Source organism: Schistocerca gregaria, chromosome 11, assembly GCF_023897955.1.
Source record: "Schistocerca gregaria isolate iqSchGreg1 chromosome 11, iqSchGreg1.2, whole genome shotgun sequence".
In the NCBI taxonomy this organism is placed as follows: Eukaryota; Metazoa; Arthropoda; class Insecta; order Orthoptera; family Acrididae; genus Schistocerca; species Schistocerca gregaria.
Genome location: NC_064930.1, coordinates 143,000,310 through 143,013,126, shown reverse-complemented (window position 1 = coordinate 143,013,126; position 12,817 = coordinate 143,000,310). Strand labels below are relative to the sequence as shown.

Sequence of the window (12,817 nt, the reverse complement as noted above, 5' to 3'; positions counted from 1 at the left end):
ATAGACTATAAGTAAATTTTAAAAAAATTGAATAATAATTCACTTGTCGCAGATATGCTACTCGACACTATTTGAAGCTTTCGTAAATCGGTACACTACATTTTCTCCTTACAGAGAAACATTTTGGGTTAACACACATACGTATTCCCTTTTAGGAGAAGGAGAACGGTGCGAAAACTGTCGAGCAGACCGCTACGTCGGAGCTCTCAAAAGAGGAGGCGGTTCCCCGATCGGAGACGGCGGGAGGGGATGCGGTCGAGGGTGACCAGCCCTCCACCGGGAGACCCCAGCGACGTGAGAGGCGGCGCAAGTCGTGCGCGGACTTCCCTTCGGACCTCAGTGACGTACTGGACGAGTCAGACAGTGACGGCGAGCCCCGGGCCACTCCGGTCGCCCGCGTCTCCGCCGCGCCCAGGGGAGGTAGGCGGCCGAGGCGGGGAGCCGGGAGGGGGGGCCCCGGGAGAGGCGGAGCTGGCTCGGCGAGGCGGCGCGGGAGGGGGCGCGGAGGCGGCGGCGGGAGGAGACCCGCGCACACGGCTCTCGCCGTCACCGGAGCAGCCCCGCCCGCACCGGTCGCCATCTCGGCGAGCAGCGACGACGACGAGGGCGAAGGCCCGGCCCTCCCGCCGGCCAAGGTGCCGTGCAGGGCGACAACGCCCGACGACTCCAGCCAGAGCTCCTGCGACGTGAAAGGAGCAGTGGCCGGCCCCGTGGGTGCCGCGGCCAGGAGGCGCCGACGCCGTGCCAAGTCGGATCTGCTCATCTCGGTGTTCCGGGCCAAGGCCCGCCACGTGTCAGTTTCGGCAGCGGCTGGAGCCGACAGTTCGGAGGACGGCACTGCGTCCGGCGGTGTGGAGCCGCCCGTCTGATAAGCGGCCACTGGGCGTATCCCTCCTGCATCCTCTTGTCAAATCTATGGCAGTGTAAACTGGCTTCCCTGCTGCAGCCCCAGTTGACGCCAGATGCTGTCGACGTCGCTCTCGAGACACTCAGTGCTTCGAAGTGGTGACATTTCTGTCAGATGTTGAAACGCCGTAGTCCTTTTGTGATAGTACGATATTGTGTTATGGGTGGGGAGAGACAATGAGAGTATGTGGATCTGCTCTCAATTTGTGTACTAAATTCTCTCGTGACCCTCAGTCTGCGTGTGACCGAGTAACAGTACAATAACTTTTGACCAGCTCGCATTGCGTCGGTGACACGGTAGACCTCGGCAGTACTCGCTGCTCGTATAGTGTGGACGGTCGGGATACCTATTGCGGAGACATACTCGAACCACTGCCAGTTTTTTTGTTGTAGTCATCGTGTGCTCGTAAATACTCTCGTATCTCTTTTAGTAACTTTATAGGTTCTCGACGGGACCTGTTTGTGCATGGCAAATTTCACACCCCTCTATTTCGTGTCAGTTTAAAGTATGCCACTTCTTCCCTGTGCATCTCTGCAACCGAATTAAATTAATTTTTCCAAAAGGGTTAATGTAACATAAATTACTGCATCCACTCAAAGTGTCTATTGTAACTGACAGTAAAGGTAGGTGAAATTTGTGTTCACAAGTGTGCCGTGCGATCTTAGCGCTTGTTACATTTTAGTGTCAATTTGTTATGTTGTTCACAGTTGCTCAGGTTCAGTTGACGGTGACAGTTCAGTGCGGTTCAAGAAATTTTGGACTTTTGGAGAGGTATTTCAGAAGTGAAATGTGAGAGTGGTGCAGATATAGTGACTGGTTTTTTACCTTGTATGTGGAAGATGAGAGCAGAATGTGTGGACCTGCTATCGAAACTGCCAATATAGTGCCTTTTTTTCCCAGCTTCAGGTGGAAGCAATTTCGTGTACACATTATAATAGCAGAAACTGGTATTGCGATCGATTTATTGCTCGTGAAGTGTGTCTGAGTGTGTGATGTGTGTCTCTCTGAATATTCCACAAATTGAAAATGTCCAGTTACGTGATCTCTTAGTTTTTTTAGGGTTGTGCGTTGTTTGCATGTTACAGGACGGTTCTTTTGTTTCGTACCGTATCGGTTTGTGTTCGAGTGTATTGTTTTGGTATTGTTATATTTTTTACTTTATTCTGTTCCTTGCATGTGTTTCTCTGGGCACTGAGACGTGTGCACAATCTTTCCTACCTTATCTCCAGTCGTTTACTACACGATATATTGAATTGCCTGAAAAAATTTCGTACTGCCGTTCGACAGAATATAGTGAAACTGCGGGTCTCTGTGGCTGTTCTTAACACTGATAAATTACGTGGGAGGCCCGAGAGAGATCGTGTGCTGCTCCGGTTTGCACTTTAGGTAATCGACTCTGCCTCAAATTTGTCCGCCGCACACGTCAGTTGCCCGGGGTCGCAGGAAGCCGGCGGTTTCCGTCCCCGCCTGCCAGATTTTTCAACTCGTGTAGTGGCTTTGCATTGGTACTAGAATGATGTGTGGCAGCAAGGTACGTGCCAGAATACTCTGTTGCCAGCTGTTGAAAAATTGTGTCACGTGGCCCCTTTTACGTCGAGTCTGATTAATGTGGAAAGTGAAATTGATCCGAATTGGTGGCACCACTTTCTGGCTGGGGGCGGAATCTGCAGGGTTCTGGGGTGCTTTTTGTAGTCGTCCTTTGTGCTGAACAGCATTCTCAAATGAAGCCAAATTCCTCTATGTAAAAGATGTCTATATGATGTATATTTAGGTATATGTTATAGAGTAAAAAGATTTAGTACAATTTATACTATTATTCACTGATGGAATTTCAGTACATTATGTACATATATATAAATACATACATATAAAAGGAAAACATATATATAATATTGAAAATTTGAAATAAATGACGGAGCCTATATATATACATATGTGTAAATTAATAAAGAGTGTTAGTGCATCTTCCAGTTCTGTTTTTTAATGATAAAAGCCACCTCTCTTGTGTTCCTGCAAGTGTTATGAATAAATATATAATTATAAAGTATCTGTGTGCTTTATTGCTTTCAGAAATACAAAGAAAACCTTATTCTGATAATCCCAGAGCTGATTACATAATGCAACATTGTTATTATCTCAGCAACTGATGAATGGTGAATGTTTGCTCCAAAAATGAATTGAAAATTTTATTGAAACTGAACATGCCATTTGGCAATTATGTTTGAAATGTATTTAGGCATCAGGTATTTACGCAAAGCAAAGCAATAGCATAATAAAAAGTACTAGTTCAGCTGACAGGCTGGAATAAATAGTCGTAATTGAAAATACCTCTTAAAGTAGTCAAATTGATTCTGTAAATAAGAATACTACATAAATGTAGCTAGAGAGTACAATATCAATAAATGTGAAAACTTCAGTATGTCAAGGCATGGCAACCAAACCACTTCAAAGCAATATAAAATAAAGTGTTCGCACTTGACAAGAAGGGGGGGAGACGGAGAGGATCCTAGTGTAGGCGACCCTGCCACAGCCAATTCTAAATAGTAATAACAGCCAAATCTGCAATATTGTGTCAAACAAAAAATTAAATTTAAAAAAAGTTAACGTTAAAGCGAGACTAAATGGGTGGGCAGTACTTGGCATTAGCAAGGTGTAGTTCCTAGTGTTACCATCAGAAACGTTGAAAATGTTTATTCTACATTTTGGAATGACTGAAAGTTCTCCTCTTCACAGAAGCAATAGGGTTTGTTTGGGGAGCTGGGAATGGGCAGTGAGAGGTCACACGGATCTTACTTTAAGGGGACCCGTGTGTTGTGAGGCAGTAAGAGGGGTGTGACTAGTGGCTAAATGTTGTTAAACTTGGATTCTCTCTTCATGAACCACCTCCTCCAGTTTGTTAGATATGACCAATTGAGACCCCCCCCTGTGGTGTCAACCCCTCTCCTCGTAGGAGCGCTTAATCCAATGTCACCAGTTGTTTACCCATTATATTCCGATCTCTCTCTCTCCTCCTGCAGTTTTTGGCTTCTACAACTCCCTCAAATAATGTGGAAGTTTGTTCCTTTGTCTTCACAGTTGTCCCCTCATGCTGCCTCTTCTCCTAGTCAGTCTTTGCCACATATCCCCTTCCTCACTTCACTCGTCCTATTTTTATTTATTTTTTTTTTTTTGCAGCACAAATGCTTCAGTTGTCTTGTTTTCCAGTTTCCCCACACACCACGATTGACAATACAATACCTTGCTGTGCTCCAAACGTAAATTCTCAGAACTTTCTTCGAGCAAGTATGGCTTACATTTGATATTAGAAGACTTCTTTTAGTGAGGAATGAGCCCTGTGCCTGTGCTAGTCTGCATCCTGTATCACCCTAGCTTTGTTGTGGGTAATTTTTGTTTCAAAGTCAGCAAATTTCCTTTACTTCGTCTGTTAAGTGCCGATTTGTACTATTCCTCATCACTTTCGCTCTTCCTCGATTTGCTACAATTCGTTTTACTCTGTGCTTGTTAGACAGTTAATTCAACTCGACAGGTTTGTTAATTCTTCCTCCATTTCAGCGAGGATAGCAATGACACCGGCAAATCTTATCGTCGGTGTCCTTTCGACGGAGCTTTAATTGCACACCTGAATCTTCCTGTTGATGCTCTCATTGTTTCTTCAGTGTATTGATTACACTGTGGGGCAAAGGATTGCATCCTTGTCTTATTCTTTTCCTAATTTGAGTTCTTCCTCCTTCAGTCTCATTCTTTTATTGTTTGCACTTGGATCTTGTATACATTTTGTGTTACCTCTCTTTCGCTCATACCAATTTATTCTGAGAATCTCGTGTCATTTCACAATGTCGTACACTTTTTATTTGCCGACAGATCCAATGGAGGTGCCCCATATTTTGTGTGTCTCCCCCGTTCTCAAGTGCTGTATGGAAGAACTGCCTCTCTCGTACATTTACCTATCCTAAGTTTGTATGCATGACTTGTTAAGGTGATTGTGGCAGTTTTCTGTTTTTATGGACTTGCCATCTTCAGGATAGTGTGGGTTTATTTAGCAGTTACCCTAATTATTTCAGAAATTCTGATGGAATGTTGTTTACATCTCCTCCTCTGTTTGATCACAACTCTTCCAATCTCTGGCTCTAATATAGGTCTCCTATGTCATCCAGATCGACACCCATTTCTCAACACACAGTTCCTCTCATAGAGGCCCTCGTGTATTCATTCTACCTCTCTCTTGCCTTGTTTGTATTCAACAGTGAAATTCCATATGCAGTCTTAATGTTGACATCCACCTATGTACCATGCAAACCATTGCATTGATGAGCAATGCAGAGGGTATTTACGCAAGGTACTACATGTCAGGATTCTTCCCGCTGCAGTAGTGTAGGGACTGAAGCGAGAGTAACTAGTTGCGTACCTTTTGTAAGTGTTGGAATCAATCTGATATTGACATCACAGTTTCTGTGTGAGCCTTGTGGAGGGGCTGGAGAATCTCTCTACAATCCTCCCTTAAGACTGTTCCTCCAACTTCGCAAGTAGCCTTTTGGGTAGTAACTCATCTACCGATTCAGGTTTCTCAATATTTCCACGACGCTCCCCAACTAGTCAAACGAATGAGGGACCATTCGTGCCGCCCTTCTTCGTTTACTTTCAGCACCCCGAGTTAATCCTACTTCGTATGGGTAACGTACACTTCAGCAGTATTCTAGGATGGTTTGCACGAGTTATTTATAAGCAGTCCCCTCTGTAGACTGTTTGTAACTTCCATTATTGTGCCAATAAACTGAACACTCACACTTGCCTTACCTATGGTCGAATCTATGTGATGATTCCATTTTATATTCCTACAAAATGTTACACCCAGTTACTTTATGGGTTGACTTTCTGTTTGTGGCTCATTGATGTACTCACAAGATATGCAAATTTGTGAAGGGCACAATTTATATTTTTGGATACTTACAGCAAGCTGCCAGTCTTTGTTTATGATCTGATGGCGTACTTGTGCAACTATTTTCAGACAGCAGTCTCTGAAGGACACTCGGCCTAACCGTGTTAACTCGTTTTGCTCCTAGTGTAGCTATACTTAAAGTTTAGATTTTTTTGTGACTGTTTTTATACTCACACATTTTTATATATGTCGCTTGCCGGCCTCGGTGCCAATTACGGCACATATTTTTGCAGTTCTGTGAGGTTCAGTCTTATTTTACTCCCATTCATTTAGTAGTTTCCCCTCATAGTCATCTTACCGTGTCGTCATTTCTTTGTGTAATGTATGGCCTGCAGCCTGATAATTTGTATTTGTTGTTTCACTGCTTACACTACTGTGCCTGCATTTTATTTTTCGTCACTCGAGTAAGTAATGTATCTTATATGTGGCGATTTATATAGCATAGTCCATGTTATTAATTTTTATCTCCGTTGTTACTGTTTTTGTCCCCTGTTCATTCGTTTTACCTATATACCATTGCCTCGATGCCTGAAAAAGTCACGTTATCATGTTTTGAGAGTTTTTTAGCCTATTTGCATATCTCGGCTCGTTCATATTCTGCTATATTCCTAAATAAAACCGAGCGGAGTGGCGCAGTGGTTAACACAGTGGACTCGCATTCGGGAGGACGACGGTTCAAACCCGTCTCCGGCTACCCCGATCTAGGTTTTCTGTGATTTCCCTAAATTGTTTCAGTCCAATTCCGAGATGGTTCCTTTGAAAGGGCACAGCTGATTTCCCTAATCCGAGCTTGTGTCTAGTCTCTAACGACCTTGTTGTCAACGGAATGTTAAACACTAGTTTCTTCCTCCGAAATGCCCAGATTTTCTATAACATTGCTGACAACGTCAGTCTGCTTTCTCATAAGTGGTTGACACATGCACCTCCAGACCTCTGGCGTGTCCCTCCAGTCAGTCGTGGTTGGTGTTTATACTTTGCAGCTGCACGACAGTGGAAAATGTAAGTGTAGTGTTCATTCACTGTTTCTGCTTCCTTCGTCCCACCTGCCCAGATGCTATATTTTTAGGTCATTTGATTATTAGGCCCTCCACTTTTTCTAGCTCCAGCGATGTGCAATGATACAGAGCTCTCGCACTGGCTGGCCTGACCACATGTTACATGTTACCAAATATGATAAGTAAGTCACCTTGTCCGCTCTTTTGGTTTCTGCTGATATGTTAAGGACTGATGTCCCTGTAGTTTGGTCCCTTTGTCTTCAAACCAACGAACCAAATGATATGTTGCATTATATTTCTTCCATCCTCTTCTTTGTACGTTATAATTTCATAGACATGAAGATGGGATTTTAAAATCTTGAAACCAGACATGGTTTGAATAAAAAATTAGTGCAACTGAAGTGAGTGTCTCTAAATTAATTATCAAGCATCTCAGTTGATGACGTCCTACATACCAGATCTTGTGCAAATAGTACATAATTACAGATAACTGCATTATCTGCAGAAAATCTGAGGTACCGTTAATATACAACCGGAACAGCAAAGATTCTAATATTCTTCCGTGGACACATCTAAAGTTGCATCTACTTCTGATGGTGATCCTTCCCTCTCGATAATGTGCCGTGTCTTCTCTACCGAGAAATATGCAGTGGACTGTTACAACTTTTATCAGTACCCCTTAAACAGTCATATTTTATTCAATAAACATTAAGGTTGAGCGAGACAAGTGGTTTTCTGAAGATAAGAAAACTGTACCCATCTGAATAATAATAATAATAATAAAGTTCAGAAAATTCTGAGGAAATGAGATTGTCGCACTCTCGCTTCGTGAAAGATCTCACAAATGCCGACAGGCGAGAGTTAGTAGAAATTCGCATGCATGGAAGAAGATCGATGCGCAAACCGTACAACTTCTGCAGTCGTACCTTAGCAAACGATCTTGCCATAAACCTGAGTAAATTCTGGTTACACGTAAAACCACTGAGCAGGTTAGGGCTTCACTCCGTTCATTCATTGACCAGTCTGGGGTGGCAACAGATGACAGCAAAAGGAGAGTTGAAGTTCTGAATTTCACATTTAAGAATGATTTCTTCCAGGAGGATCATACAAACACTCAGATGCCCGTTTGGAGGACACCTTAATAGGCATCGGTGTAGAGAAGCGACTGAAAAAGTTGAAAGTATGTGAGTGATGAGGTCCAGGTAGTATTCCAGTTCACTTTATAGAAAGTGCTCTATCGCAATGACTCGTTCCTCAATCCACATTTATTGCTAATCACCCAGCACAAAGTCCCAAATGACTGGAAAAGAGTGCAGGTGACTCCTGTATAGAAGAAAGGCAAAAGAACCGGCCTGCATAATTATAGACCAATACTGATTAACGTCAGTTCGCTGCAGAACTCTTGAACACATTCAGAGTCCAAATATAATAAATTTCCTTGAGACTGAGAAACTTATGTCCACAGGTCAGCACAGTACTAGAAAGCACTGCTTGTGAAAAACTCAGTTTGCCCTTTTTTCACACAATGTACTGCTAACTCTGGATGAAGGGCAACAGGCAGATTCCATATTTCTAGATTACCACAAAGCCACACCGCTGACTGTTAACGGAGGTACAAGTGTACCGAAAAGGTTATCAGTTACACGAGTGGCTCGAAGGCTTCTTAAGCGGCAGAACCCGGCACGTTGTCCTCGAAGATGAGAGTTCGTCAGAGACTGGGGTATCGTCGGGAGTGCTCCGACTAAGTTACCTTCTATATACACAAATGGTCTGGTGGGCAGCAGTCTGTGGTCGTCTGCCGGTAATGCGGTGGTGTACGGGAAGGTGTCATTGTCGGGTGACTGTAGGAAGGTACGAGATGACTTAGACAAAATTTCTAGGTGGTATGGTGATAGCAGGAAATGTAGAAAAACATACGTTAATGCAGATTAGGGAGAACGATCTCGTAATGCTTGAACACAGCATTTGCAGGCCGGTTCTCGACTCGGTCACACCGATTAAATATCTCGCCGTAATGCAAAGTGATACGAAATGGAACGAGGACATCAGGTTGGTAGTAGGGAAGGAAAGTGCTCGACTTCAGTTTATGGGAAGAGTTTTGGGAAAGAGTAGCATGTCTATAAAGGAGCCTGTGTACGGAACGTGGAATACCTACTAGATAAATTACAGGTGTGCTGCTAAATTTGTTACTGGTAGATAGCACGCATTTTCAGAGATGCTTCATGAACTAAAAATTGGAATCCCTGAATGGAAGGTGAAGTTGTTTTTGTGAGGCACTGTTGCAGAAATTTACAGAACCTGTATCTGAAGCAGACTGCAGAACAGTTGTACTGCCGCCAATGTACATCTCGCGTAAGGACGACAAAGATAAGATGTGAGAAATTAGGGCCCGTATACAGGCTTTTAGTCAGTCACTTTTCCCTTGCTCTATTTGTAAGAGGAGCAAGAAAGGAAACGACTAGTAGCGGTATGTGATGCCCTGTGTCGTGCTGTGTAGAGTGGCTTGCGGAGTATGTATGTGGATGGAGATGTAGAGGTGCTCACTCGATCCCCAACTGTCAGGATTTCGTAGTAGAAAAGCTAGAGTTCAGTTTCACACTTCAGTGCTGTCGGAATCTGTGTCGGTCGGCATGGAGAAGGTCATTCTGTGTGAGGCACCTCATTGGGTTTGTGATCAGAATAAGCTTTTGGTTTCTACAACAGATGGTTGTCTATGAGTTTTGTGGGACCTGTGCTTTCGTCCAATCGTTGGGCACCGTTTTTTGTTCGAGGGACCTGCAGCACGTTAACGAGTTAAACTGTGAGGTAACTCGGCTGATAATTTTGTATAAAATGTGACGGATATCTCACTGAGTCCTTCAATCTTATTTTATTTTAGCTGCTTCTCAGTGTCACTGACACAGTACTTCTGTACCTTCCTCAGTAAAGGAACATTTGTAAACGGAGTTCACCATTTCTGCTTTTGCTTTGCCACGAGAGTCCGGACACGAACATTGGTACCCCTGAGAGACGGTGTTTATGTATGACCACAATTTCTTTCACGGTTTGTCATAGGTCTTTCGATTATATTCTGTTATGGCAGACTTTAAAGGTTAGTTTGTTAGTTACTTGTTTCATGGGTAATTCGAATGATTGTTTTAGCAAAACGATGTGGAATGATTCGGTTTACAGGATATGTATACACACTTAGTGTTAATGTTAATGGACACATTATAAAGAACCCTTACTTATGCAATTATGCTTAAAAACAAAAAGTGGTTACCTAAAAAAGAAAAATGAAAAATCGCAACCAGTTTTTAAACAGATATTCGTCCATTGAACGGGTCATCTAGGTGAAATGATTTTATGCTAGATTTAAAACTTGTGTTGCTGAATGTCATAAATTTTACAAGATTATCGGGCAAATGGTGAAACATTTATATCGCAGCATATTGAACTCCTTTCTGAGCCACTAACGACTTTAACACTGGGTAATTGTGGTCATTTTTTTCTTCTGGTGTCGTAGGTGTGCACATCGCTATTCTTCTCAAATTGTGACAGATTTTTTTGCTACCGACGTACGTCTTGCGACAGTGCAGTTCAAATACCCAACTCCTTGAAGAGGTTCCTGTGTGACGACGACATGTAAACAACACATATTACTCTTATGCTCACTTTCTTTCTAAGTGATGAGTAACCCCACAAAATTCTTCCGTAAGACATTACTGAATTGAATCACGCACAATGTGCCAGGAGGCTAACTCCTCTGTTTCAAGACTAGCAATTACATAAAGAGCAAGCATTATTGAACTTAATTGTTTTGAAAAGATCACTAGTATGTTCAAGTTTTCATCAGTACGTACACACCAAAAATTTGAACCATTCTGCCCTACTTACTGACTTCTGCTCACGTAATCCATCAGTCGTCGGTACGACTATTTGTTATACAGAATCGAATGTAGTGTGTTTTTTCCAAAATTAGGCGAAGTCCATTTCCAATGACTACTTTAAATATTTCTTGGAAAAGCATTCAGGTCTGTTGCTTTCTCTTTAACAGAATTTATTATAATCTTAGTATTATCTGCAAAACATCTCAGTTCTTGTTGAAGTTTAATGTTGAAGGTCATTCACATACCCAAAGAATAGGAGTGAAACCAAAATCAAATCTCTTGGGTCTGTTATTTTGATTTCTCACCAGTCAGTGAAATGTAATACTCTCCTAACATCATTTGTTATTCAGCACAACCTGTTGCATTCTGTTTGTTAAATGTGATTCAGATCAGCTGTGTGTAAGGCCATCAGTTCCATAAAAGTTTAGTTTTCTTATAGTGTAACATAATTTACACAATCAAATGGCACGCAAAGGTCACAAAAAATACTGACGATACTTTATCATTTGAGGCTTGTAATATTTGTTGGATGAATGTACAAATAGCATTCTCAGCTGGGCACCCACCCTGCAGTCTAAACAGTGCCGCAGAATAAATTGTTTCTTTTTGGTTGATGAGTAAACTTGTAGCATTGTTACGTTGCATGTCGGTATTCCAGTTGCTATGAGCTTATTTATTGATTGTAATTTCTTATTTGTAGTTCACTGTTGCTATTTGCATTAACAAATTGTCATTTGGAGATAGTGAGTGGAGCTACGGATGCTAGAAAATGGAGTGTGAACCGGAGAAACTGGAACATTTCTGACATATTCTAGTGTTTGGATTCAGTACTGAGGGGTCAGCAGCAGCCAGAAACATTTGTGCCATTGGACAGAGTATTGCAAGAAAATGATTTTCTCATTTTAAGGAGGGTCATTTTGGCATTCGTGACTTTGCACATTCTGGAAGACCTCTGGGGCCTGACGAAGACTGTTTAAACGCATTAATCCACAACGATATACGTCAGCGTGCTCGAGAAGTGGCAAATGTGACTGCGATTTGTATCCTCAGTGCAATGTTGAAGACGCTTTTTGTTCTTCTTCTGACACGTTTAAAGCTTTGCACATATCCCCTAACATTATATTTAGAAAACCTGCACCACTATATGTTTAAGTTCACCACAAAACTCAGTTCACTCTGCTGTGCACTCGGAAATCTCTCTGACTATGTTCAACGGCAGACTGGACTGCTGGCATACATTCATTCAAAACAGTCACATGGGAGTAGTGCACATAAGGTGAAAATTAAGTGTTTACTCTACAGCAGCGTGCAATGAGTATATTTTGAAGCCAGTAACCAAACATATAGCAGAAGCTTCTTGACCGGGGCATTACATTGTGGGTGTTCACAAATTTTTAGATTCAGATAAGTTTGAGAGAGTGAAATTAATAGCATCTCCCATATAACAGTTACAGTTATCAACAAGTTGGTACAACTACAGCCACTGCCAATAACAACAACAAAAGTAATAAATAATATAATGATAATAATAATAATAATAATAACTGGCCTGCAAATCTCATATGAGAAAACCCAATACATAGAAAGAGTACCACAAGACAAATTGCCTATTGTGACAACCCACAGGAAAATCGTACAAGTTCCACATTTTAAGTACCTGGGAGAAATCATCCAGCCATCAGGGATCAACCTAAAGCCCAATGAGGAAAGATTAAAAAAAACTACAGAAAGCATATAAACTCACGTGGAACTATTATAACAAAAAGTCCACATCCATTAACGCAAAATTGAGGCACTACAACACGGTTGTACTTCCGGAGGCACTGTATGCATCTGAAACAACACAAATAGGTGGGCAAACTAAAATCAAAGAAGTAGAGAAACAAGAAATAAAAATTCTCAGGAAAATTTTTGGCCTGATACAAGAGCAAGGAATGTGGAAGAAGAGACCGACATCAGAATTATATAAATACCCAGACAAGATTACTGATACAATAAGGAAAAGAAGAATGCAGTCCTACTGACATATCCACAGGATGAATGAAAACAGAATTTCAAAGCGCATTCTTAAAGTCATCAACTCAGGTAGGGGAAAAACAAAATGGATAAA

General features: G+C 42.1%; 1 protein-coding gene across 7 annotated transcripts in view; it reads left to right on the top strand.

Moving 5' to 3' along the window:
* Positions 1-2,954, top strand: part of LOC126295258 (uncharacterized) — a 181,151-nt gene extending 178,197 nt beyond the window's left edge. For all 7 annotated transcript variants that reach the window (XM_049987665.1, XM_049987664.1, XM_049987660.1 and 4 more), the window contains one exon: positions 156-2,954. In XM_049987665.1, the coding sequence (XP_049843622.1) occupies positions 156-869 (714 nt within the window). In that variant the 3' untranslated portion in view covers positions 870-2,954. The remainder of the gene's footprint in view (positions 1-155) is intronic.
* The last annotated feature ends 9,863 nt before the right edge of the window (positions 2,955-12,817 follow it).